The 27,065-nt window shown below is 41.6% G+C and overlaps 1 protein-coding gene and 1 long non-coding RNA gene across 3 annotated transcripts in view; both read right to left on the bottom strand.

Moving 5' to 3' along the window:
• Nucleotides 1-16,738, bottom strand: part of slc5a9 (solute carrier family 5 member 9) — a 28,471-nt gene extending 11,733 nt beyond the window's left edge. The window contains exons 1-9 of one of the 2 annotated variants that reach the window (XM_066691892.1): nucleotides 16,564-16,738; nucleotides 15,617-15,688; nucleotides 13,806-13,910; nucleotides 9,746-9,910; nucleotides 8,015-8,120; nucleotides 7,399-7,479; nucleotides 6,453-6,658; nucleotides 6,060-6,195; nucleotides 28-135 (exon numbers count right to left, since the gene is read on the bottom strand). In XM_066691892.1, coding sequence (XP_066547989.1) covers nucleotides 28-135; nucleotides 6,060-6,195; nucleotides 6,453-6,658; nucleotides 7,399-7,479; nucleotides 8,015-8,120; nucleotides 9,746-9,910; nucleotides 13,806-13,910; nucleotides 15,617-15,688; nucleotides 16,564-16,692 — 1,108 coding nt within the window. In that variant the 5' untranslated portion in view covers nucleotides 16,693-16,738. The remainder of the gene's footprint in view (nucleotides 1-27; nucleotides 136-6,059; nucleotides 6,196-6,452; nucleotides 6,659-7,398; nucleotides 7,480-8,014; nucleotides 8,121-9,745; nucleotides 9,911-13,805; nucleotides 13,911-15,616; nucleotides 15,689-16,563) is intronic. The other variant, XM_066691893.1, reaches the window with a different exon arrangement.
• Nucleotides 16,739-21,606: 4,868 nt separating this feature from the next.
• Nucleotides 21,607-22,962, bottom strand: LOC136714699 (uncharacterized). Its single transcript, XR_010805045.1, has 2 exons — nucleotides 22,532-22,962; nucleotides 21,607-21,679 (listed from the first exon to the last, which is right to left on the bottom strand). It is a non-coding gene; the product is annotated as an uncharacterized LOC136714699 (long non-coding RNA).
• Nucleotides 22,963-27,065: the final 4,103 nt, after the last annotated feature.

Raw genomic sequence — 27,065 nt, 5'->3', positions numbered from 1 at the left:
ATACATAAAGTCCTGCAGTGATCTTACCTACTGGCATGAGTTCCACAACCAGTTTGGGGTAGGCTATGTTTGAGCAGCCCACCTCAACCCCACAAATTCTCTTGCACGCTGCAGGGTCCACACATGCCACTTCATCTGCAGGGAACATAAAGAGATGCTCCAGAGAAAGTCTCATATTATTGAATTACAAATGGTACATTGAAATTTCATTCTGTTTGATATTTTATTTTAAAACATTGAAATTTAAAATCAATTATTGCCAGGTGACATTGGTTTCATGTTGGGAAATATGCTGTGGAAGCTCCCAGTTTACACAGATGAAAGAAATTGCCCCAACGAGGACACAATTACCTGTTACAATCCACCTGTGAACCTTAAAAGTTACTGTTACATAAAAAACAACTGTAGGAAAACCCCACATTGGTCAGACTATGAATTTGAAGGAAAATGAAGACCAAATAGCATTCTACAGGAGTTAAAGATAAAGTAATACAAATGCATAGATTAGGAAAAGGGTATAAAATAATATCCAAGTGTTTGGATATCCCAGTGAGCACAGTTGGATCCAATAATCAAGAAGTGGAAGCTGCATCACACCACCCAGGCACTGCCAAGAAAAGGCTGTCCCTTAAAACTCAGCTCTCAAACAAGGAGAAGACTTGTGACAGAGAGGCCAACAATCACTTTGATGGAGCAACAGAGTTCAGTGGCTGGGAGTGGAGTAATGGTGCACCAGTCAACCATATCAAGAGCTCTCCATAACACTGGCCTGTATGGTAGGGAGGCAAGAAAGAAGCCGTTACTCAAAAAGTACCATCTGAAACGATGAGAGTGTGATGTGGGAAAAGGTCAGGTGGTTCTTTTTGAGTAACGGCTTCTTTCTTGGGAGAGTTCAGTGTCTGGGAATGGAGTAATGGTGCACCAGTCAACCATATCAATAGCTCTGCCTAACACTGGCCTGTATGGGAGGGTGGCAAGACAGAAGCTATTACTCAGAAAGTACATTATGTACAGACTGGCTGAGAGGGAGCATGCAATATTGTCAGTTCTTGACCTCCTTACTTCCTTTAAACCTTTCTGTGCCTAACCCTAATAACTAACTGAACAATCTACTCACCACCAAATCAGCCACCAATTAACAATATTTCAACTAAATGCCAAATGTTTTATTTAAGCTTCAAACAATCTGCAAATCATCCAAAGTCAGTTTTCTGAATCAAAATGAATCAGCTTCCAACAAGGCCGACTTCATATCTGCCTTCGGCACCCACCGGTCTCTGGATTTCCTCGCTCTCACCGAGACTTGGATCTCCCCGGAAAACTCTACCACCCCTGCTGCCTTATCCTCTCTCCTTGTCCTGTCCCACTCCCCTCGTCTTACTGGGCGGGGAGGAGGAACAGGGCTCCTGATCTCCCCTTCTCTCCTCTTCTCTGTCCCCCCCTCTCTCTCCTCTATCTCAACCCACAGCTTTGAATTCCATGCAGTGGAAATCACCTCTCCCTCTCACCTCTTCCTTCTAGTTCTCTACCGTCCACCTGGTCCACTCACCTCCTTCCTGGATGAACTCAACTTTCTTCTCTCCTCCCTCCCCTCGCTGTCCTCACTGTAGCGTTATGTTGGGTGTATTTGGATAAGAGCATTTTGGCTCTGAGCTGAAGCACTGATCTAAAGAAGACCTCTCCCCCCACAAAGTTATCAGATTTCCTTAGCTCATCAGCTTGGAACTGGTTTGCATCAAAGTGACAGTTTTGGGGAGGATGGCACCGAGAAGAGGCCAAATAGTTTGGAATTCTGCTATGAGATGTCTGGAGAAAGGGGCCTGTAGGTGATAAAAACTCTTTGAAGTGGATGAGAGCCGAAATCCCGACATAGAGCTACGAACCCAGGCCAACCGGCATTTCCAAAAGATGGCATGGATTGACATCAGTCATAAATCAAGCCCCCCTCCAATAGGACACTGGGGGCTGAAACCGAAATCCAATCTCAAGAACTCAGGAACCAATCACCTATCGATCTGACAGACTATAAGGAACAGCGGACAAGTCTTTCTTTCTCTCTCTCTCTCTCTCTCACCTGAACCAGTAACTCGCTGCCACAGCTCAACCTGTAGCTCTGTTGCCAGAACCGGAACCAGAAACCAACCAAGTCTTTGCCGGCAACAGAAGAGTTAAACTGGGAGAAGGAGATTGAGTTGTACGAAGAATTCTTTTAAAGGACTTTATTAAATAAAGAACTTTACAGACTGCGCTGCCCGCCTGTGCCCACCTGATCAGTGGAGTTTTACAGCTGGACAATTGACTAAGTCGACTGTATACAAAAGTGTTCAGTCATTTAAATAGCTATTTGAGTCTTAAGAAACTTGACCCTTGGAACAAACAGGGCCCTGCTTTCCTCAAAGACTTCGTCTTCAAGTAACTACGGTGGAACACCTGCTTACAAAGAAGATTTTGTGCACAACCTTGGAGCCTTCAAACCAGTGGAAAATCTGTTTGGAAACGACTCTACCTTACGCTACATCACCTACCATCCTCCTGGGAGACTTCAACATCCACCTCTCCAACCCTTCCCACTGTGCCGGATTTCTTCCTCTCCTTCACTCCTTTAACTTCTCTCTCTCCCCATCTCCCCCCACTCACAGGGCTGGCTGCCAGCTAGACCTCATCTTCTCAAGAGGCTGCTCCCCTTCGACACTCTCCGTGACACCCATGGACATCTCGGACCACCACTTCATTTCCTTCTCCCTTTCCCTCCCCTCCCTCCCCTCTCCACCCACTCCCTCTGTCACCTTCCGCCGTAATCTCCGCTCTGTCTCCCCCTCCACCGTTGCCTCCACTGCCCTCACTCTCTTGCCTTCCATTGATTGTTTTTAAAATCTATCTGTCAACTGTGCTACCTCCTCTTTGTTCTCCTCCCTCACCTCCTCCCTTGACTCTCTCTGTCCTCTCACGTCTCGTCCTGCCCGTCCCTCCCCTCCTCAGCCTTGGCTCTCTGCTGTTCTCTGTGCAACCCGAACTAGTCTGTGTCTGCCCGAACAGTGGAAAAGGACCAAACTCCCAGCCGCCCTCGAACTCTACCGCTCCCTACTGTCCACATTCTCGTCCTCTCTCACCTCAGCCAAGAAGTCTTACTTCCAATCTCTCCTCCTTCTCCTCCCTCCTTGCTCCCCCTCCCCCTCCTCCTCCCCCATTTTTCACTGCTGATGATTTCGCCTCCTTCTTCTCCTCCAAGATTGCAGACATCCGCAGGCTCTTCAATACTCCACCCTCATCTCCCATCACACCGAAACCTCCCAGCGACCAAGCTTCCTTTTCTTCATTCTCACCTCTCTCAGATGCTGAAGTTTCTGCTCTCCTCCTACGTCACAAACCCACAACATGCGACCTGGACCCTCTCCCTTCTCGTCTCTTCCAAGCAACCGCTCCTGATCTTCTCCCCTTCATCTCCTCCCTCCTCAACTCCTCACTCCTCTCTGGCTGTTTCCCCACTGCATTTAAACATGCTGCTGTCATCCCACTGCTCAAGAAACCAACCCTTGATGCCACCTCTCCTCAGAACTACTGCCCTGTCTCCCTACTTCCCTTCCTCTCCAAGACTCTCGAGCGGGCGGTCCATCATCAGCTCTCGGACTTTCTGTCCCAACACTCACTCCTTGATCCTCTGCAATCCGGCTTCCTCACAGCTCACTCCACTGAGACGGCTCTCCTGGCTGTCACTGACTCCCTCAGCCGTGCTCGGGCGGCCTCCCTCTCCTCCGTCTTCATCCTCCTTGACCTCTCTGAAGCATTTGACACTGTTGATCACTCCATCCTCCTCTCCTGCCTCACTGACCTTGGGATCTCTGGGACTGCTCTCACCTGGTTCTCCTCCTACCTCAGACCGGTCCTACCAAGTGACATGGCGAGGCTCCTCATCCACCTCCCAACCTCTCCTCACAGGCGTTCCCCAAGGCTCCATCCTGGGCCCGCTCCTGTTCTCTCTCTACACTCGCTCCCTGGGCCCCCTCATCACTTCCCATGGTTTCTCCTACCACCTATGCTGATGATGCCCAGATCTTCCTATCTTTTCCCTCTTCTGACCCTCTCATCCCCTCACACATCTCTTCCTGCTTGTCTGCCATTTCCGCCTGGATGCACTCGCACCACCTCAAGCTCAACCTCTCCAAATCAGATCTCCTCTTTTTCCCCCACTCTTCCTCACCTTCTGCTGACCTCCCCATCTCGATCCCCTTGGAATCCACCACACTCTCTCCTTATTCTTCCGCAAAAATTCTAGGAGTCACCCTCGATCCTGCGTTCTCCTACACCCAGCACATCACCACGCTGACACGCACCTCTAGATTCTTCTTGAGCAACATACGCCGGATCTGTCCCTTCCTCACCGACTACTCGACTCAGCTGCTCGTCCAGTCCCTGGTCCTCTCCTGCCTGGACTACTGCAACTCCCTCCTGGCCGGCCTGCCTGCATCTACTACCCGCCCGCTCCAGCTCATCCAGAACTCTGTGGCTCGTTTGGTATTCTCTCTGCCACGATTCGCACACGCTTCCCCACTGCTCCGCTCCCTCCACTGGCTCCCGATACCGGCACGCATTCAGTTCAAGACTTTGACCCTCACCTACCGCTGTCTTGACCACACTGCACCAAGCTACCTTCAGTCACTTGTCTCTCCATACATCCCCTCCAGACCACTGTGCTCCTCCAGTGCCAGAAGGCTAACTCTGCCTCCTCTCCACTCTCCTTCCTCCAGAGCCCGCTCCTTCTCATCCCTGGTCCCTAAGTGGTGGAATGACCTGCCCACCGAAGTCAAAACAGCAGAGTCCTTGACCTCATTCCGGTGCTTACTCAAGATGCATCTCTTCCGACAGCACTTGTAATATTAGTCCTATATCCTTGCTAGATAGCACTTCAGCTTATTATGTTCCTCGCGTTCTTGATTGTTTTCCTCCTTGCTCCCTTTCCCGTAGCCCTCGTCTGTAACCCTACATCTTGACAGCACTTAGCTTTCACCGTCCAGGATGTAGGAAGTCTCTTACTGTACTTGTGTAAATTGTAAATTGGAATTTGTAAAATGTATTATTTTGAATTGCTATGTTTTAGCTAAGTTGAATTTGTAATGATTGATGCCTTGTACTTCTCTGTATTTTTGCACTTTGTTTGCACTTATGTTGTAAGTCGCCCTGGATAAGGGCGTCTGCCAAGAAATAAAAAATAAAAATAATAATAATAATAACTGCAAGATTATTTGAATATACAGACAGGTGACAAATTAAAGGAAAAACCTGAATAAATGAGTGGAGCAATGCAGACACCTCCAAACAGGTGTCTGCGTGACACAATTAAGCAATTAACATCCTATCATGTTCTGTGGCATGTAAATGCTGAACAGGCCCAGTTGACCTCAATTTTGGATCAAGATGGCAAGAAGAAAGGATCTAAGCAGTCAGGCCTGTACCGTTCTCTTGGTGTTCACCCACTTGTCGAGAATATGGTGAAGGATGACTCATCTGACCATATCACTTTTTTCTACATCTCTGTAGACTAGTGGTGCCCCAATAATGACCCCTCTTTCAAAGATTATGGTGTTCCATCCCTCCAGTAGAGTTCCAGATCTATGCCAAGAGCATTGAAGCTATTCTGGTGGCTCGTGGCGGCCCAACACCTTACTGTGACACTTTATGTTGGTTTTCCTTTAATTTGTCACCTGTCTGTGAAACTCTATAAAACCCTAAACCTAATCCTAGCTACATTCTAAAAAAAAATGCAACCCCAAGATTATTACATGTCAGTTTGAATTATAAGTGTGAAACCCTAGCACTATGCCTATCTTGAATTCTGGCAGAATTATAATAGAAAACATGATTTTCTTTTTGAGATATCAACCAATTTGTAGCTCATCACAACTCAGTAACCCCAATAGATTAAGAACTCCCACAGTAGCAGAAGTCAAAGTGGACAGTGAATATGAAACTCTAGCAGGCAGTCCAGTGTGTCCTCTTCTTACTATGAAAGCTTGCCTGGTAAATTAATGGTTCACTATTGTAGCAGCTACATTCATACCCACCTGGGAAGAGTGCCCTGCTGATCATTCCAGGCATGACGATGAAGAACATGGGCAGAACTTTCAGGTAGCCTCCCAGCACTGAGCCCCCCTTGGCATGGGACAGGTTCTTGGCAGAGAGAGACCTCTGAACGATCACCTAGCACACACCAGATAGGTGAAAAAGAATTACAATCTCTTTTTCATGTGTTGTTGTTCAATTGGAACATCCAATTTGTTTCCCTCTTTTTGATCTAATTTTGCCAACTCAGTCCAATGCTACAACTCATTCCTGAGGATGAGACAAAGCAAACATCTGTTCTCTGAAATATTTGTTTTATACAATTCAGCACAATTAACAGGTACTATATGAAATTAAAATGATTATAATGAAATGCATTAAATTATTTTTACTACCTGGTCGGTGCACCAGCACCATGTTGCCAATATGGTGAGTCCAAAGATCAGGCCTGGCCAGGGCAGGTCTCCTGTCACTGGGTCTCGAAACATGTGGAAGGCGTCACTGCGGGGAAGGTGGCAGGAGGTGTTGGGCACCGTGAGGGCAGGCACTGCTCCCTTGTACTTCTCCAGGAGACCCTCATACCAGCCCACTCTATCAAAACCTGCCAGAAGCACCAACGTTTGCACAACATTTCAAAATGTCAGAAACATACACAGTGATTAATTTAATTGTTTTATTAAAGTGCAATTATCTACCCATGTTTGGAAAAGATGCTATATGACCCTTTACATGAACAAGGTGGCTTCAGCTGTCACTGAGAACAAAATATTAATCCACCATTAAAAAATACAAACACATAAATGAATAAATAAATAAATAAATAAATACAATTCAAATCTGAGTTAAACTGTATCTTTCCTGAAATGCTTTGTAACATAAAAGCTGGCAAGCAGGAATCTCCATCCCAGGTTCTACGCAGCTACAGGGTGAAACTGTCAGCTCACTTTTCAATTACTTAATGAAAGTCACTAGATAGAACCCACCAGCTTCCCAAAAAGCATGAAAAACCTTCTAGAGTTGATGCTGAGCCCTGCTGTTGTGTCCCTACAATAAAATTAGGCTTTGAATTAAAGGTGTTACTTCTGGACTCCAGTTGTACAACATCCCAGTAGCAGTTCAAAACACAGACCCAATACACAGCCCCATAAAAATATCCACAAGAAGAATGTATAATAGCCAGTAAACAAACCCTTGTGATATGCTGTCAAATTAAGTAACTCAGCTCTGTTTAAATGCAAAAGTAGAAGACCCTGCACTGTAGCACCCCAGAAAGCAGCCTTCAAACCCTTCCTATAGTTATGTTTAAATGTTATATAAGAAGAAAAAATAGGTGTCTCTTACCTATAAACATCAGGACAAATGCTCCCACTACCATGATGACAGTCTGCAAGGCATCTGTGTAGATAACTGCTGACAAGCCTCCTGAAAACACAAAGCCAGCAAAGCACCTTGAATAGTATGACATTGCACTTGCATAAACATGTATTGCACATTTTTTACCTTAAAAACGAAACCACAAAAACAAATCCCCTACATTTAAAAAACAATAGTAATAATTTATATTTATATAAAATGAGAAGTAGGAATGTATGGTTTAGAAAATATTCGCCTTGTATATCTGCTTTCCAGGCATAGCTTGTTTGTCTTGTAGTTTATTAGGATCTATAGCATGACCTCCTGAACTGCATGTCAAGAGAAATAAATTCTGCAATACATACATACATTCAAAGAAAGCAAAGTGGCTGCTATGCTTATTAAGTTATACTTGCCTCTTCACCTAATAGTAACAATGAATTCCTTCTGTCTTAGAGGTACCCTCACACAATGTCAAATCCCAATGAAGTGGTATGCTTTTTCTATCAGGAAAATAAGCATTACAAATGATCCAGACATTCCTAATTCCTAAACTAAAGCTATTGAATTTGAAATATGTGTATTTTCAGTACTAATGGAGTACCTGTTATGGTAAAAACCGCAGTCACTACAAGCAGCAATACAGTAGACAGGTACAGGTCCCAACCAAGTGATATCTTAATGAACAGGGCTCCTGAAAAGATATCTGTCTGAAATTAAAAAGAGCCTACATGTCAAACCAGGTAGAAAGAAGCACAAACAGCAAAGCCATAGCCACAGCATCATGGGGGACCTGCTGCAGCTCTCACTTATAACACTGCAGCACTGGATAGCACTGAGGTGTGCAATAAGCTACAATATTTGTTACTTGTTTATTTGCCTTTCGTATCATGTTTGCGATATACTAAACTCTCGCACTGAGAACATAAGTGAGACAGAACAGGAGACAGTAAACACAGTACATATGCACATGCATTTGGGAGTTTGATTTTATTGTGACATTCCCAATCCTGTACTTTGCTTTCCTTTAATTGATTTTACCATGGTATACTACAAGAGCTAGCAATTAAGTCAGAGAGAGAGATATGAAACCTGAAACATTTTCCAAGGCCTGTAAACAATAATTAATAAATAATGACATAAATTCTGTAACATAGTGCTAGGCTCTGCTAAGGAAGCACCTGACCCGCAGAATGGCACTGATTGGCCAGCTTCCTGCATAAAAGCAGGAAGTTGGCACCCTTTGTTGTGGAGAGTAGGGCTGTGTCCAACACGGCACACGGCACACGGCACACGGCACACGGCACACGGCACACGGCACACGGCACACGGCACACGGCACACGGCACACGGCACACGGCACACGGCACACGGCACACGGCACACGGCACACGGCACACGGCACACGGCACACGGCACACGGCACACGGCACAGAACATACGAATTTGGATGCACTAATTTTGTAATCAAATTGTGCAGTGTTGAACTTTCCCTTTGTGTTTTAATGATGACTTCCTGTAAACAAAAGACACCACGGTAAATTAAACATTTCTGATAACTATTTACACGCATATAAATCATCCTTAACATAGCTAGCCTATCTGTACAGTTTTTGCTACTTACACTTGAAAATGGAGTGTGCCAATTTCTCAGACATGAAATTACCTCATCAGCATGTCCCCTTTTTACATAGCCTTATGGGATTGAAAGTGTCCAGTGCTCCTATACTTTGTTTTCAAAACGGAAGCAGTATGTCATCCAGGTACTTTTCACATTCTACTATATTCATTCTGTGTATTTGGATGTACTACTACTAATGGTGGTGTACTGTTTTGACATACTATTTAGTATGCTAGTATGTGGTTTTGGACGCAGCCTAGGAGTTTGGGGAAGGAGGAAGGAGGAAAGAGGAAGGAGGAGTCAATTGTCTGAGGCCCCTATTACAAGAGCCCAGCATCGTGGCAACCCCCCATGGTGTGACCACACATACATGTATACATGCATACATGCATACATAAACAGCAGCAACAAGAAGAAACTACCTGCCAATGAAGGAAATTATGAATACACGTTTCTTGGATGCCAGGAAAATTGAGACCTTAGTTCTGATCATTTAATTGACTGGGTATTCCTGAAGAAACCTTAAACACACAAACTGTTCCTGGTGGGCCACAGCCCAGTCCAGCAAGCTTCTGAGGTCTCTCTTCATCAGAACCTTGAAAACTGGGAAATCTTTGTCAAATGAAGACAGCAAGGTTAAACATGTTGAAGGGGTTTGGAGGAATGAAACCCTGAAGACAATGTGCAGGAACTGGATTAGTGAACAGCACTTACCGATATCTTTGTGAAAATATACAGGATGAGGGAGAGGACAGACATATAGATGCGGATCCGCTGGCCCCCAAAGCGCTTCCTCAGGTATTCAGGCATGGTCACCACCCCAGCAGAGATGTACACAGGCACAAAAATCCAGCCCAGAGCAATGAGAACCCAGGCTGCCTAAAATAAAAGCACCAAAGAGCAGGAATAGCTCCCCACTGTATAGCAGTCTGAGCCAGTCCAGATTTTGATCAGCTGTTCAATATTCCTGCCACTGAGAAAATCGCTGAGAAATGCTACTGATTTGATAAGGAGAGAACTCACCATTTAGCTTTTATAATTGCAAGTTATTATTAATTAACACTAGATAAACAGCTTATTGTATCTTTTAATAATGGCCGACAAGACGACGAACACATATCAATATAAATGTGTTATGAGCCATTCGTTGTATTTATTGCAGTGCATTGGAACTCAATTTCCCAACATTGTAAATAATAGTATTTACAATTAAGATGTTAATGCATTTACATTTAAAGACAAATTATCATTATGTAATTAAATTATTTCATTATTATTTATTTAACCAAGGTGTGAGAAAAGTCATGTGACTATACCTGCTTTGCTGTAAATTATACCGGTGATAACATGTATTCCATTAAAACTATAATTGCACCCAAACAAAAATTATGGAATTTGCAGTATACTTTCATATAATGTACATCACCCAATTATCTATGAGATTTCAGTTTAGTGTATTATTTAATCATCTATTATTCAATATCTGCAAATTGCATTGAAACAGTAAATATTAATGTAATTAATGTGATAAGTATTCACTAACAATTAAGTTTGGAGAAATCAAATCTGCCATGTCTGACAATCAGTGTTAATTTTGGCAGCTATTTTAAACTTGCTCTTTTGACTAACATGCTTATCAGTTTTAGTCACATTTTACTCATTTAAACTTTAATTAGTTTTAGTTAATATTAGTCGACGAAAACTCCTGTCATTTTAGTCTGGTTTTAGTCAGTGTAATTTTAGTCACATATTAGTCCATGTATTTATTTTTACTTCATTATCACCATTATTAAATCTGATGCCACATGTTTACATCAATTAGTGGTTGGATGCAAAACATAAACATTGATGACTTCATTTGAAATGTATTTGAAATCAAGTCACAAACAGCTATTGTAAACTTCATGGTCACCAATTTCTGTAATTCATTTTGTTTTAAGTCTCTCTTGAAATAGAGTTAGTTACAAGAACAGTATGGAAGCATATAGTGGACTTAATTCAAATACAAATGTATTCCCACAATTGCATTTTCATTTTCCATTTATGCACGCATTATTTAAGTAAAAATGCAATCATGCCATTTGTATTTTTATATTCCAGTACGCACATTCGCTGACAATATTAACATTTCAAATGGCTTTTGCATTAACATTTAATTTTCAAAGACTTCCCCCGTAGATACATAAACGATTGCATGTTTAAAGTGATATTAAAAGCATAATCATATTGTTAAGCTCTACTGTAGCCAAGCGTGAATGCGCTTCATGCTGTAAGCGCTTAACTTGGCTTTTACTGTAGGCTACTTATACGTTAACCAATTAGATCCTAACTTTACTCATTACAAGACACGCACTTACCAGTCCTATATAAAAAAGAACAGGCGTTTAACTTCATACAATCTGTATCAACTTCACGTTGAGCGAAATACCGCAAATCACATCAAGCGCGTTCAACGATTAGCGAAACACATGATTGAGTACAATCGGATCGCATTCTGTTGGCCAGATTTCCCTGTTTCGGCGCAGATCTGCAGAAACCCACCGATCCCATTGGTGGAGCAGCGCACATCTGCGCAGAACTGCGATTAGTTGCGCTATACAAACGCGATGACCGAGTCAAGACATGCATGATTATGATTAGACAGCGAAACAGCTCTTAACTTGCAAGATACCGTAATTTATGTCCATTAGTCTTGCGTTTAATTTTCGTTTCGTCAACTAAAATTAGAAGGCTTTTATTTTTTATTTTTTTTAGTTATCGTTTTCTTCCCAGTATTTCGTATCGTTATGATGGGTCGAATGGCCTCCTCTCGTTTGTAAACTTTATTATGTTTCTTATGCTATCGTTGACGAATATATATATATATACAGTTAGGGAAAAAAGTATTTGATCCCCTGTTGATTTTTGTATGTTTGCCCGCTGATAAAGAAATGATCAGTCTATAAAACAGAATAACAACAACAAAATCCAGAAAAACGCATTTCAAAAAAGTTATAAATTGATTTGCATGTTAATGAGGTAAATAAGTATTTGATCCCCTATCAATCAGCAAGATTTCTGGCTCCCAGGTGTCTTTTATACAGGTAACGAGCTGAGATAAGGAGCACTCTCTTAAAGGGAGTGCTCCTAATCTCAGCTCGTTACCTGTATAAAAGACACCTGTCCACAGAAGCAATCAATCAATCAGATTCCAAACTCTCCACCATGGCCAAGACCAAAGAGCTGTCCAAGAATGTCAGGGACAAGATTGTAGACCTACACAAGGCTGGAATGGGCTACAAGACCATCGCCAAGCAGCTTGGTGAGAAGGTGACAACAGTTGGTGCGATTATTCGCAAATGGAAGAAACACAAAATAACTGTCAGTCTCCCTCGGTCTGGGGCTCCATGCAAGATCTCACCTCGTGGAGTTTCAATGATCATGAGAACGGTAAGGAATCAGACCAGAACTACACGGGAGGATCTTGTTAATGATCTCAAGGCAGCTGGGACCATAGTCACCAAGAAAACAATTGGTAACACACTACGCCATGAAGGACTGAAATCCTGCAGCGCCCGCAAGGTCCCCCTGCTCAAGAAAGCACATGTACAGACCCGTCTGAAGTTTGCCAATGAACATCTGAATGATTCAGAGGAGAACTGGGTGAAAGTGTTGTGGTCAGATGAGACCAAAATCGAGCTCTTTGGCATCAACTCAACTCGCCGTGTTTGGAGGAGGAGGAATGAACCCAAGAACACCATCCCCACCTTCAAACATGGAGGTGGAAACCATTATGCTTTGGGGGTGTTTTTCTGCTAAGGGGACAGGACAACTGCACCGCATCAAAGGGACGATGGACGGGGCCATGTACCGTCAAATCTTGGGTGAGAACCTCCTTCCCTCAGCCAGGGCTTTGAAAATGGGTCGTGGATGGGTATTCCATCATGACAATGACCCAAAACACACAGGCAAGGCAACAAAGGAGTGGCTCAAGAAGAAGCACATTAAGGTCCTGGAGTGGCCTAGCCAGTCTCCAGACCTTAATCCCATAGAAAATCTGTGGAGGGACCTGAAGGTTCGAGTTGCCAAACGTCAGCCTCGAAACCTTAATGACTTGGAGAGGATCTGCAAAGAGGAGTGGGACAAAATCCTTATTTCCCTCATTAACATGCAAATCAATTTATAACTTTTTTGAAATGTGTTTTTCTGGATGTTTTTGTTGTTATTCTGTCTCTCACTGTTAAAATACACCTACCATTAAAATGATAGACTGATCATCTCTTTGTCAGTGGGCAAACGTACAAAATCAGCAGGGGATCAAATACTTTTTTTCCTCACTGTAAATATATGCAAGCTGCTCAATTCTGAAGAAAATGTTGCAGGTATTATGGAAGTAAATTATATTTACAGTAGAAATGTTAAAATATGATATTTGATAGTCAGTACATGGAGATATGGTGCCACAAGAAGCCTGTGGCAAAATTACACAGGAGAAATTATCATGTCAATTGTTTTTAACAACTATTACTTGTAATGGAATAAAAAAGCTACTATTTATCTTGCAAACACATTTTAATCTGAATGTAAACCAGTGTAGGCTAATGGGATGACAATGTTGAAACCCTGACACATTCATACTTTTGACATCTGCAATTATGTGATATGTTTTTGATTTCAAAGTTGTATTTGCTGATAGAATCAATCTGGAAGGGTGCTATACACTATAGCAACACTTAAAGATGTGTAAGACCATAATTTTATTCATCAAGCATGTTACCCTTAAAACTGTACTTACATTCCACTCAAAGCCCCCCACGGCAATGCCCCCTGCAGCCCCAGTGCCTGCCAACCCAATGAACAGCCCACTGCCCACATTGCTGGACATCAGAGAGGCGCCAATCTAAACAGGGGCACAGATCAAATCATTCCAGACATCGAAAAATATTTTAAATGAAGGGAGTTAATTTGTGGTCATGCCTATTTCTAATTCAATTTAAGGGGTGGACAACTTTTGCTAATCAAGCAAAGACCTCAAACAAAGATCCCTGTAAATCTAAGTATTCTATATCTTTTTTATGCTACTCATTTGGCCGTTTACAATTTACAGAGTTACAGCATTTTGGGGAGGACTGTTGCAGCCCTCATTAATGACATTGCTGGGCTCACAGGCATCTGGAATGACAGCACGATAAAATTATGTTGCGTAAATAGGAAATCCTGTCTAACTGAAGATCACCCAACAATGGCAATGTTTGACCAAACTGCATTCAACTTTGGAGCTTGGTTAAGCTGCTAGGGAGCAGTTCATACATAGATAAGGCAGATCTGGATGGAATACAGTTGGTTACCTATCTGTTGTCTCCTGTTCTCACCATGTGCACCCACATGCATGTGTGCTGGTGCCTCATTTGGTTTGTTTAAAGCACTTATTTGTGCACTGAACTAAGTTTCTGTCATAGAAAGCTGTTATTTATGACTTTGTGTTGTTGTGAAGGGTGATTAAATGTATTTTAGTATTTTATGTAGTGATATTGTAATCCTGGCAACATTGTGTATATACACTCACCTAAAGGATTATTAGGAACACCATACTAATACTGTGTTTGACCCCCTTTCGCCTTCAGAACTGCCTTAATTCTACGTGGCATTGATTCAACAAGGTGCTGAAAGCATTCTTTAGAAATGTTGGCCCATATTGATAGGATAGCATCTTGCAGTTGATGGAGATTGGGTTGAGATCTGGTGACTGTGGGGGCCAGTTTAGTACAGTGAACTCATTGTCATGTTCAAGAAACCAATTTGAAATGATTCGACCTTTGTGACATGGTGCATTATCCTGCTGGAAGTAGCCATCAGAGGATGGGTACATGGTGGTCATAAAGGGATGGACATGGTCAGAAACAATGCTCAGGTAGGCCGTGGCATTTAAACAATGCCCAATTGGCACTAAGGGGCCTAAAGTGTGCCAAGAAAACATCCCCCACACCATTACACCACCACCACCAGCCTGCACAGTGGTAACAAGGCATGATGGATCCATGTTCTCATTCTGTTTACGCCAAATTCTGACTGTACCATCTGAATGTCTCAACAGAAATCGAGACTCATCAGACCAGGCAACATTTTTCCAGTCTTCAACTGTCCAATTTTGGTGAGCTTGGTGAGATTGTCTTGACCAGGACCACACCCTTAAATGCATTGAAGCAACTGCCATGTGATTGGTTGGTTAGATAATTGCATTAATGAGAAATTGAACAGGTGTTCCTAATAATCCTTTAGTTGAGTGTATAGTACATTGTATGGTAGTGTTTGAAAAATAACAGTTTATAAACACATCTCTCAAATGACTTTACAAATAATTATTATAATTATTATCATCACCATTATCAATGTTATTATTATTAGTAGTAGGAGCAGTAGTAGTAGTAGTAGTAAAGTAATTTCGGAGAGATCTTAATCCAGTTTTTTGTTGTTAGTTTTTTGTAAAACAATTTTTTACAATAATACAATAATTACCATAATAATTATTATGTTTCACCTGATTAATCATAGGTCTGTATTTTACACCAAGATAGGATTTCCAGTGAGGTTAAGGAAGATACTCACAGGCCACCATGTCATCGACCTCCCAGCCAGGAAATATCCTCCGATTGTCCCGCGGTTGGCCCTGAATGAAGACTGAAGGCAAGAATCAACACCGGTGGTATTACATCACAGACCCAAGCATCTTTTGTCTCTGAACTGAAGCATACATTTTCCTTTCTCTGGTTTAATTTAAGTCAAGAATAATGGACAATAGTAGGGGAAGATGGATAATAAATGTTAGATATGAACTAGATCCCCCATGTTCTTCTGCACTGCTGCACAATTGGAATCTTATTTCCATCCTTGGGGTGGCATAATTATGTAAATCCACGTACAAATAATATAAGCAGAGTACAAATGTATTCATACCAAAATGTAAAAAATGTATACGTTATAGAAGAAATTATATTAAGAGCCAACTACTTTTCCAAAACAATCTGAAATCAGATTCTTAAAAAAGAAAATGATGGGTAAAAACATTTTAATCTTAAGTGACACTGTGGTGGCTAGATTCAGCTTCATTTTTCCAGATGCATTTTAAAATGAATTTATACCTTAAATGTTTGTTACATATTCAAATTATTGTTACAACTTGCTTTTGCTTTCCTATATTCATAACGTATAATGCATTTGTTTGTCAGATGCAATGCATTGCATATTTCATGTTGTGTTATTTGTGTAGCAGTTGTGCTGTTATGAAGGGGATGTATTTACAAAGCTGTTAATTAACTCATATTATAATTTTTTTGAATTGCTGACTGTTTGAAGTATCCATAGCTATGCCATCTTTATTTTCCTAAGATACAGCACAGACTTTTAGAGTTCCATTAGTGAAAAACTTCATTCTTGGAAGAACTACAAACTGCGTTCATTGGAACCCTGCAATCTCAGTATCTGCTTCCCATACAAAAAACATCCCTGCTCACTACATACCTCCAAGCTGTGTGTTGTGCCCTGCCTGTACTTACCCATATCCCCACTGTGATGACTAAGACAAAGTATATGACAACGACCACAATATCTGGGGTCTCCAAGGCAAGTTCCCCTTTTGTTTCTGGAGCCGGAGTGGTAGAGGACAGGACCGTTCCCAGATTCATGTCAGCAGCTACAGTATCAGCTCTAGTGTGAACTTTGAGGCAAGCCTGTCATAGTGTTTTAATCATTAACCTGCTGGTCCGTGAAGGCATGTAATAATCCACTTCCCTGATCATTATAAAGCTGACCCCTTTGTTTCAGAAAGCATAGGAACAGTTAAATAAACTCACAACTGTCTAACCTGTACCTGTTCCAACAAGCAGGGCAGTTAGCATCTCATAAACTGAGAATATGTATAACTACAGCAACAGTCTTTAGTGGTTTATTCTGATTTTTTTCTTAATGTTATTACTTTATAATGAAGGCAAATAATGAGCAGTGCAGTTTAGGTTTATATACAGAAACTACAATATATACTGTAATTAAATGGACAACATGAATTATAACTAAACATAGTCTAAAATAATCCATCAATAATGACAATAATCACATTTAATTGTGATCAGATAAGCAGGTGTTTTGTATAATTTTGTATTATTGAGATCATTTGGAACAAACCCTATGTCAAAGCTAAGTCAGTCTGTTCTTTCTAACCATGCATTTTAAGAGACTAAGGGCTGGTTTCACAGATCAAGATGATCACTAGTTGTGTAGTATGCCATTATTTGATGAAGGGTAATCCACAACTATCAATCAATCAATTTATATTTGTACAGCACCCTTTGCAGGGTAGCCACAGAGCGCTTTACAGATTGATAAACAGACAACAACAAAATCTATTAATGAACAAATTAGTGCTAATTAGGGTAACATCCACTGTAATGGTTTAATTAATTTACAGAAAAAGGATGTGGCTTTCTACAGTACTTGTGCCCCTTATCAAAACAGTTAGGACCTCACATGCATTTCCAATGTAGTTCTTCAAATGTTTTTCATTTTGCGTATCAAATGAGGACAAAACATAGTGTCAATCTACACAAGATGTTCATCAGGATATTACAGTAGTCTACGTGTAGATTGAAACTTTTTGTGCTAAAAGACCTGTGAAGCATGAGCTAAATTACTTTTTTGTGTTATTTGGAGCTGTGGTGAGTGAGCAGGTATTTCCCCTTACAAGTTTTTTTTTGTACCCTGCACCTACTTAGCAATCTGGATCTGCTTCCACTGCATTATCTTTTTAGAACAACAGTCGAAGGACCCCATAAAATCTAGTATGTTCATTTGAGTAAAATTTGTTCAGTTTCTCCTGGGTTAGGTCTGAATTATTTGGTATACCGATTAAATTACAATACACTCTCTTTAATTAAAAAAAACAAAAAAAACACTAGACACAGAGAAGAGTGGAGGGGGGAAACGCCTGCTGGTTTTCATCTCCTCCAAGCAGTTCATGTATAAGTAGTCATGGGGTTGGAGTACGTTTCTTCCAATGGTTAAAGTCGACTGTCTCAGGTTTCCAGTGTCTCACGTCCCATTGGGGGATGTGCTCTGGACAGGAAGGGAAACCGATTCACCTTGTGAGAGGATAGGAATTCCTCACATGACCACTTTTGGGTTCAGTGCTCACTGACACATGATTGTAGAGCTACAGTATATGGTTATTCACATTAGCTTCTATGAGTTAAAATAAAATAGTAGAATGGGTGAAGACGTTCTAGTCATACAATCATGTGACAATGAAATGCGTTTTTATACCTTTACTTTGTGTTCTGTAACAGGATTTTAAGAAATGTTTCTTATTATTGGACATATTTATTTTTATACCTTGACAATTTAAAAGGAACAATTCGTTGTCAATGAACTGTAGCGGCTGCTTAATACTGAAATGATGTAGGCAGCTTACAAACAAGCTTCCTCTGAAATGTGTACTGCAGAGCCCCCGCTCCTTTTCACATGGCAAGTCCACAGTGGCTCTATTCCAGTTAACATCATCCTAAGTTATACACTCACCTTAAGGATTATTAGGAACACCTGTTCAATTTCTCATTAATGCAATTATCTAACCAACCAATCACATGGCAGTTGCTTCAATGTATTTAGGGGTGAGGTCCTGGTCAAGACAATCTCCTGAACTCCAAACCGAATGTCTGAATGGGAAAGAAAGGTGATTTAAGCAATTTTGAGCGTGGCATGGTTGTTGGTGCCAGACGGGCCGGTCTGAGTATTTCACAATCTGCTCAGTTACTGGGATTTTCACGCACAACCATTTCTAGGGTTTACAAAGAATGGTGTGAAAAGGGAAAGACATCCAGTATGCGGCAGTCCTGTGGGCGAAAATGCCTTGTTGATGCTAGAGGTCAGAGGAGAATGGGCCGACTGATTCAAGCTGATAGAAGAGCAACTTTGACTGAAATAACCACTCGTTACAACCGAGGTATGCAGCAAAGCATTTGTGAAGCCACAACACGTACAACCTTGAGGCGGATGGGCTACAACAGCAGAAGACCCCACCGGGTACCACTCATCTCCACTACAAATAGGAAAAAGAGGCTACAATTTGCACAAGCTCACCAAAATTGGACAGTTGAAGACTGGAAAAATGTTGCCTGGTCTGATGAGTCTCGATTTCTGTTGAGACATTCAGATGGTAGAGTCAGAATTTGGCGTAAACAGAATGAGAACATGGATCCATCATGCCTTGTTACCACTGTGCAGGCTGCTGGTGGTGGTGTAATGGTGTGGGGGATGTTTTCTTGGCACACTTTAGGCCCCTTAGTGCCAATTGGGCATCGTTTAAATGCCACGGCCTACCTGAGCATTGTTTCTGACCATGTCCATCCCTTTATGACCACCATGTACCCATCCTCTGATGGCTACTTCCAGCAGGATAATGCACCATGTCACAAAGGTCGAATCATTTCAAATTGGTTTCTTGAACATGACAATGAGTTCACTGTACTAAACTGGCCCCCACAGTCACCAGATCTCAACGCATTAGAGCATCTTTGGGATGTGGTGGAACGGGAGCTTCGTGCCCTGGATGTGCATCCCACAAATCTCCATCAACTGCAAGATGCTATCCTATCAATATGGGCCAACATTTCTAAAGAATGCTTTCAGCACCTTGTTGAATCAATGCCACGTAGAATTAAGGCAGTTCTGAAGGCGAAAGGGGGTCAAACACAGTATTAGTATGATGTTCCTAATAATCCTTTAGGTGAGTGTACATTTTGAAATATTTAAAAAACACATTTGTTATTAATTAATTAAGCACATCACTTGTACATTCATGTACCATTGAGGGCTGAGGGGTATTCCATTTATTTTTTTCTGCAAATGTTCTTTACATTTTTAAATTTACACAACACCTGCACAACCAGACAAATTGAAATGTATCTCATCTTATACTGTTGCAAAACCCATGCTATATATGGGAGTGAATGTTACATATTATATTATTATTATTATAATTGTTTTAAATTATAAATTGAGGATTTTCATAGTAAAACCTGATGGACCGGGCCTCTTCAGGACCAGGGTCAGAGAGGACTGTATGGATATAATTCAGAATAACCAAGGCCATTTTTATTACAATATACAGGTTGTATCTGTTTTGTTTGTTCTTCATAAACCTCAAATCACTAAACCAGGATTATTAGCCAGAAAAACTAAAAGATTAAAGTAATTTCTAAGCAGCTACATGTGTCTAAGTTAGCAACCATTACTTCTTCCAGAACTGGCTGTAATCATCTGTTTTGAAGTCGTCTTCAAACTCATCCTGATCTGTTCTGGATGCTGTCTTCCTGGGGTCCCTTTTCTGCAGTCGTTTCTTCCTCTCCTCTTCCGAGAGTGTTGTGATGTCCACTGGCATCTGTGAGGTGTTCAGTAACATTACAAAAAGACAACTATACTGAGTACTACTAAGTAGTAAAAACTAAAGACACTGGAACACAGTAACCTTAAAAGTTGGGTTAACTATAAGTTTGTGTCAACATTATATATTTTTCGGTATACAAAAAAATAAAATAATAATAATAATAACCCAGCTAACACAACCTTTTGAAAAGTCATCTTGAAGTAAAAAAAAAAGCTCAAAATCTCACATCAACCGACATTGGACAAGGGAACTTAGATGTGGTTACTGGTGCTTGTCAATCACAGATGTATTTCGGTGGGTCTCTGTAATTGAAACGGGCGAGGATGCACAACGATCGATTTGTACGCTGCTAGAAATATGCATCTTCATTGGAAATCAGCTGTTTCTGACGCTGATGTAGGTGTTTCTATGTGAATTCAAGTCTCCTGTTGTGACACCATCTCCATCTCCCTGAGCAAGGTACTTTACCTAGATTGTTCCAGTAAATGCCCAGCTGTATAAATGGGTAAAATGTCAAAAAAGAATGTGATATACTGTAACAATTGTAAGTCACCATGGATAAGGGTGTCTGGTAAGAAATTAAGTAATAATATTAGTTTGACGTCCTTATTTATGTACAGGTGCACGGAGGAGCGGCTGTGGTGTATGGTTCGATTCCGGAGAGGGGAGCTCCGAGCTACAATATATATATATATATAATTATTTTTTTTGTCAAAATTGTTATGGCCCCAATTCAGCCCTAATTATTATAAAATGTTTTAACAAAAAATGTATTCCCATTTTAAAAGCATTAATTAAAAAATATCTTTGCTGCCCACCTGCAGTACATCAACGGCCCACAGGTTGGGAATCACTGCTATAGACCTCCATTGCAAAAGATGGATTGAAATCAGGTATTTTGTGACGTGAATGTATTTGGTAAAGTTTTATCAAAAGCTTATTTTAAATGTTTCATTATTATCATTATCTATCATTATCATTACAGAGGGTGTCATAATATTGTAAAATGAGGATAGTTCTGATGCATCTTGCTCACCATCAGTATCCTCCTGGGTTCCTTATACCGGATGTGGATAGTGGAGCCATCAGGTCTCACCAGCAGGACGGGGTAATTACAAGTATAGGTCTGCCTGGCACAGCGCACGATAGACACTCGGTTGGCATTTTGTACAACAGGAGTGGAGTGGAAAGCGCAGGCAGCAGGCAAAGACCTCAGGAATGTTGGCTGCAGAAAGCTGGAAGCAAAGGATTCATTATGGTACTTAATAATACAGATATAAAATATAGTATAAGAAACATATACAAGACATTGCACCATGCATCTTAGTGGAGTTAACTTCCTATTAAAGTCATGGACAAGGAACACCATTTCTAATTATGTAACTGTATTTTAAACTTTCACTGCAGTTCCTTTTTTCAGGGCTCATGTTTCATATTAGTGCATTTCATACTGCATTTGTACTCGGGTAACAAACTCAAATATCAAGGAATTATTGCTGATAAACAATAGTCAATTAACTTAACATTAGTGCATTGATTTCTAGAGGCTGTTTTAGAACCGATATCAGTCATCCCAGTTTTACAGAACTTTTCTTTGGTATTGTTAATAAACAGTATATTGTTTTAGTTTTTTTTTGTTTTGTTTTGTTTTTTGTAACTTTTAGAAAGCTGCTAGTTTCCCTGAACTGTCCAAAATTGTTGTGCAATTAAAAATATTAAGTGAATTGAGTTGCATATATTATCCTGTATTGCACTTTTGTAATGCTCTTATTTTGTAGATCGCCCGGGATAATACATACATTAATAAATATTATTATCATCATCATAAGTTTATGTGTGGCAGTACACTTTCAGACATACCCAATTGAACATGTTTTTCAGACGTGTTATTTGGATACACGTAATATTAATATTTTCTAATCATTCTCACACAAGCATGCTTAAACTATCACATTAGTATTTGATTGGTCTATCCTTCACATATGACATGCAGCATCCAGTAATAGTATGTAGGCTAATTCTCTGTTGAAAATAGCAATTTTTCCTTCTTCATTTAGATGTAAACAATGTATTTGAAAGGTATGTACCTTAATATACACTTCGTTGTCACCGCATTAAACGTTCTGTGTAAAGCCATAATCAAATATATGCTTTCAATAAAAAACACATACAAAAAAAGTGTATTCCCTTTCAAGTAAAAACATTCAAAACCAGCCGGTAAGGTCATCAGCCATGCTGCTCGTATACGTCCGTCGCACTCTTCCAGGTACACACAACCTAAACTTTATGAGAAATGGTTCCGGGAAAAGATGGTTCCGCTTTACTAAGCATTCAGCTGCAGATGAAAATAAAATAAAATGTACAAAACGCATACATTATATATATATATATATATATATATATATATATATATATATATATATATTAGGTACAGATCCCTTTTATATAAGGTTTTCAAAAGCAGCGCTGCTCTGAATAACGTACATTATTCCAAGTAAGGAGGCGGTTGCTCGATGTAAATCGGCGGAACAGCATCCGGGGCGCCTGTCTCTCTCTTGTGTATCACGTCACTGTCCTAAAAGTTTATATATTTAGTAATAGGTTTACCTAACTTTTACGGGTGTCTGAAAAAGATAACTAAATTAATTTGTTTCCTACAAGTGTTTAGACGTTGACAACATATGTGCCTATCAATTACACACTAAAAAAAACGTAAAATGCTGTTTTGTGTTAGGAAAAAGAAAACATGCTCATGCATTGTTTTTTCCTCCTGTTTCTAGTGCAACTATATTTTAATAGCATATATATTTAAGAAAAAGGTTTAATAGATTCTCATAGAAATCCTCCATATAGAACTACATGTTAGTATATATGTGTTGCTGATTTGTAGTGATATTAGGATTTTAAAAAAAATACCTTAGAAGCATTATTGTTAAGCTATGCATTGTGGGGGTCTGCCTTTTTTAACGGGGGGTTGTGTTTGACTGTTATTCTTTGAAACCATAATAGCTAAGCATTGAACCTTTGGCATTTTGTGTGTGTTACCATTCATTAACACTCACAACTCACAATACATTTAGTTTTGCATTGTTAAAGATTGGGAAAATATATAGATTTTTGAGCATTTTTACAATGCTTTAAGACAATATATTGTCATGTATCTGGCTAGTAATATTAACTAGCGATTATTCCATATCCTAAGATTGATCTCTCTGGGCCCGTTTAGGACTTTGACCGCGAAATCAGGTTTCAGTTTATGGACCGAGCCTGTGTAATAATTGTGCCAATATCCTGAAAGCAAGTTAATCATTTTTTTGAGTAATTGTGTTCCTGTGGTATGAGTTTTGGTGGCACTGTAATCCAGTGAGGCATTAGACTAGAGTTGTCTGCACCTTAAACAATTAAGTGTGCAAATCGAAAGTTAAATTGATTGTCAGTTGATATTGATATTATGGACCAGTAATCTATGATTTGTATGGTCACTAATCAAGACAAGGTAACTTTAAAAATATATAGTACATGCTAATGCTGAATTAAAAAGAAAAAGTAATACAATCAAGATGTCTTTTACAATGCTTAGATTTGTAGAAGGCAGGTGTATGCTCAGGCACCACTCAGTAATATCACTGTAGCAAAGGTATAAAAATCAGTTTCCATGTTCATTTATTATTTTTGGAAGATCTCCACAGGTCATGTCAGAGAAAAATTCCCCAGGACCAGGTCGTGGCTGGGACTCCTTTGTAACCAAGATAGAAGATCCATTCCTGAGGTGTACCTGCAGACAAGAAATCAGTCGCCACAAACTTTTAATTTTATGTCATTATTTAGACTTCTGTGGATATTTTTTCCAGATATATCAAGTGGTTGCCATTTTAATACAGGCCCCACCATTTGGGCCCACCTATCACCACTGAAGGTGTTGTAGACACCCAGTCATCCAGAATGCAGCCACAGCCAAAGTCAATAAGTTTCCATTTTCCAGTGTCCACCTGCCCCTGTTCCCTGCATTAACATTTCTGTGCGGAACTCATTCCTGCAGGGTCTTTACCAGCTGGTTGATTCCTCGGTCCTGAGCATAGCTGAAAAGATCATCTGTCCTCTCTAACGTCTTCTTAGGTAGCCTGATAATCTCACAGACAGTGAACCACTTCCTCTGCAGTTCCTCACTTTCATTGCATAAGCTTTGCGAGCTGGCAAAAGATTCTTCCTTAGAGGATGGCACTGCTGGCCTACACAAACTCTTAACCCTTTTTGTACATTCCCCTTTGGCACTGCTTTCAGTATGCTTTTGTTTTTTTGTATTCAGCTTCTCTGTACTGAACTTCTGCTGATCTCTCTTTCCCTGTCCCTTCCCTCCATACTTTTTCTCTCTCACCTCTATTGTTTCTACCAAGATGGTCGCCTTGTCTTCAGCCTCCTTTCTCAAGATGGAGTGCACCTTCCTCAACCCCCATGGTCCCAGAGCCTCCAAGTCCACCTCTGGGAATGTACACTTTCTGTACTTGGAGTGGTCTCTTAATTTTTTCCAGAGCTGTATATATATTGTGATGGAGTGTACATTCCCAGAGGTGGACTGTAATCATCATAATCAGTCTATATCAATCCACTGGCAGATTAAAGCCTCCCCAGTATGTTTATTTTTCTTTCTCTTGTTATTCCACGCATATATCTTTCCGTGCTCCTTTGTGTTTTTGCATTTAGTGACCAGGTTTCATAGCCATAAGTGAGCATTGAGAGTTTGCATTAACCAAATGCTTTTCTCTTCTACCAAATGGGTAATATCCTCCCCCCAATACAGTACAGAAATCTCTGCTGTTCTCCGCTCAACCCGAACTAGTGTGCGTGCTACCGAACAGAAGTGGAAAAGGACCAAATTCCCAGCTGCCCTCGAAGTCTACCGCTCTCTACAGTCCACATTCTCCTCCTCACTCACCTCATCCAAGAAGTCTTACTTCCAATCACTCTTTGAATCCACTGTCAAAAACCCCCGCAAACTCTACTCCACCTTCTCCTCCCTCTTTGCCCCCCCCTCCCCCTCCTCCTCCCTCATCTCTCACTGCTGATGATTTCACCTCCTTCTTCTCCTCCAAGATTGCACATCCGCAGGCTCTTCAATACTCCACCCTCATCTCCCATCACACCAAAACCTCCCACCAATCAAGCTTCCTACTCTTCATTCTCACCTCTCTCAGATGCTGAAGTTTCTGCTCTCCTCCTACGTCACAAACCCACAACATGCGACCTGGACCCTCTCCCTTCTCGCCTCTTCCAAGCAACCGCTCCTGATCTTCTCCCCTTCATCTCCTCCCTCCTCAACTCCTCACTCCTCTCTGGCTGTTTCCACTCTGCATTTAAACAAGCTGCTGTCATCCCACTGCTCAAGAAACCAACCCTCGACGCCACTTCTCCTCAGAACTACCGCCCTGTCTCCCAACAGGACTCCCTCTCAAAGACTCTCGAGCGGGCGGTCCACCATCAGCTCTCTGACTTTCTTTCCCAACACTCACTCCTTGATCCTCTGCAATCCGGCTTCCTTGACCTCTCCACAGCATTTGACACCGTTGATCACTCCATCCTCCTCTCCTGCCTCGCTGACCTTAGAATCTCTGGGATTGCTCTCACCTGGTTCTCCTCCTACCTCAGATCGGTCCTACCAACCGGCATGGCGAGGCTCCTCATCCACCCCCCAACCTCTCCTCACAGGCGTACCCCAAGGCTCTGTCCTGGGCCCACTCCTATTCTCTCTCTACACTCGCTCCCTGGGCCCCCTCATCGCATCCCATGGTTTCTCCTACCACTTCTACGCTGATGATGCCCAGATCTTCCTGTCTTTTCCCTCTTCCGACCCTCTCATACCCTCTCGCATCTCTTCCTGCTTGTCCGCTATTTCTGCCTGGATGCACTCGCACCACCTCAAGCTCAACCTCTCCAAATCGGATCTCCTGTTTTCCCCCCACTCTTCCTCACCTTCTGCTGACCTCCCCATCTCGATCCCCTTGGAATCCACCACACTCTCTCCTTCTTCTGCTAAAAATCTAGGAGTCACCCTTGATCCTGCGCTCTCCTACACCCAGCACATCACCACGCTGACACGCACCTGTAGATTCTTCCTGAGCAACATACGCCGGATCCGTCCCTTCCTCACAGACAACTCGACTCAGCTGCTCGTCCAGTCCCTGGTCCTCTCCTGCCTGGACTACTGCAACTCCCTCCTGGCCGGCCTGCCTGCATCTACTACCCGCCCGCTCCAGCTCATCCAGAACTCTGCGGCTCGTTTGGTATTCTCTCTGCCACAATTCACACACGCTACCCACTGCTCCGCTCCCTCCACTGGCTCCCGATACAGGCACGCATTCAGTTCAAGACACTAACCCTCACCTACCGCTGCCTCGACCACACTGCACCAAGCTACCTTCAGATACTCGTCTCTCCATACATCCCCTCCAGACCACTGCGTTCCTCCAGTGACAGAAGACTAACTCTACCTCCTCTCCACTCTCCTTCTTCCAGAGCCTGCTCCTTCTCATCCCTGGCCCCTAAATGGTGGAACGACCTGCCCACCGAAGTCAAAACAGCAGAGTCCTTGACCTCATTCCGGCGCTTACTCAAGACTCATCTTTT

The sequence above is a fragment of the Amia ocellicauda genome, chromosome 19 (genome assembly GCF_036373705.1).
Source record: "Amia ocellicauda isolate fAmiCal2 chromosome 19, fAmiCal2.hap1, whole genome shotgun sequence".
NCBI lineage: Eukaryota > Metazoa > Chordata > Actinopteri > Amiiformes > Amiidae > Amia > Amia ocellicauda.
Note: the sequence above shows the minus strand (reverse complement) of the source record. Positions and strands in the feature narration are given on the sequence as shown.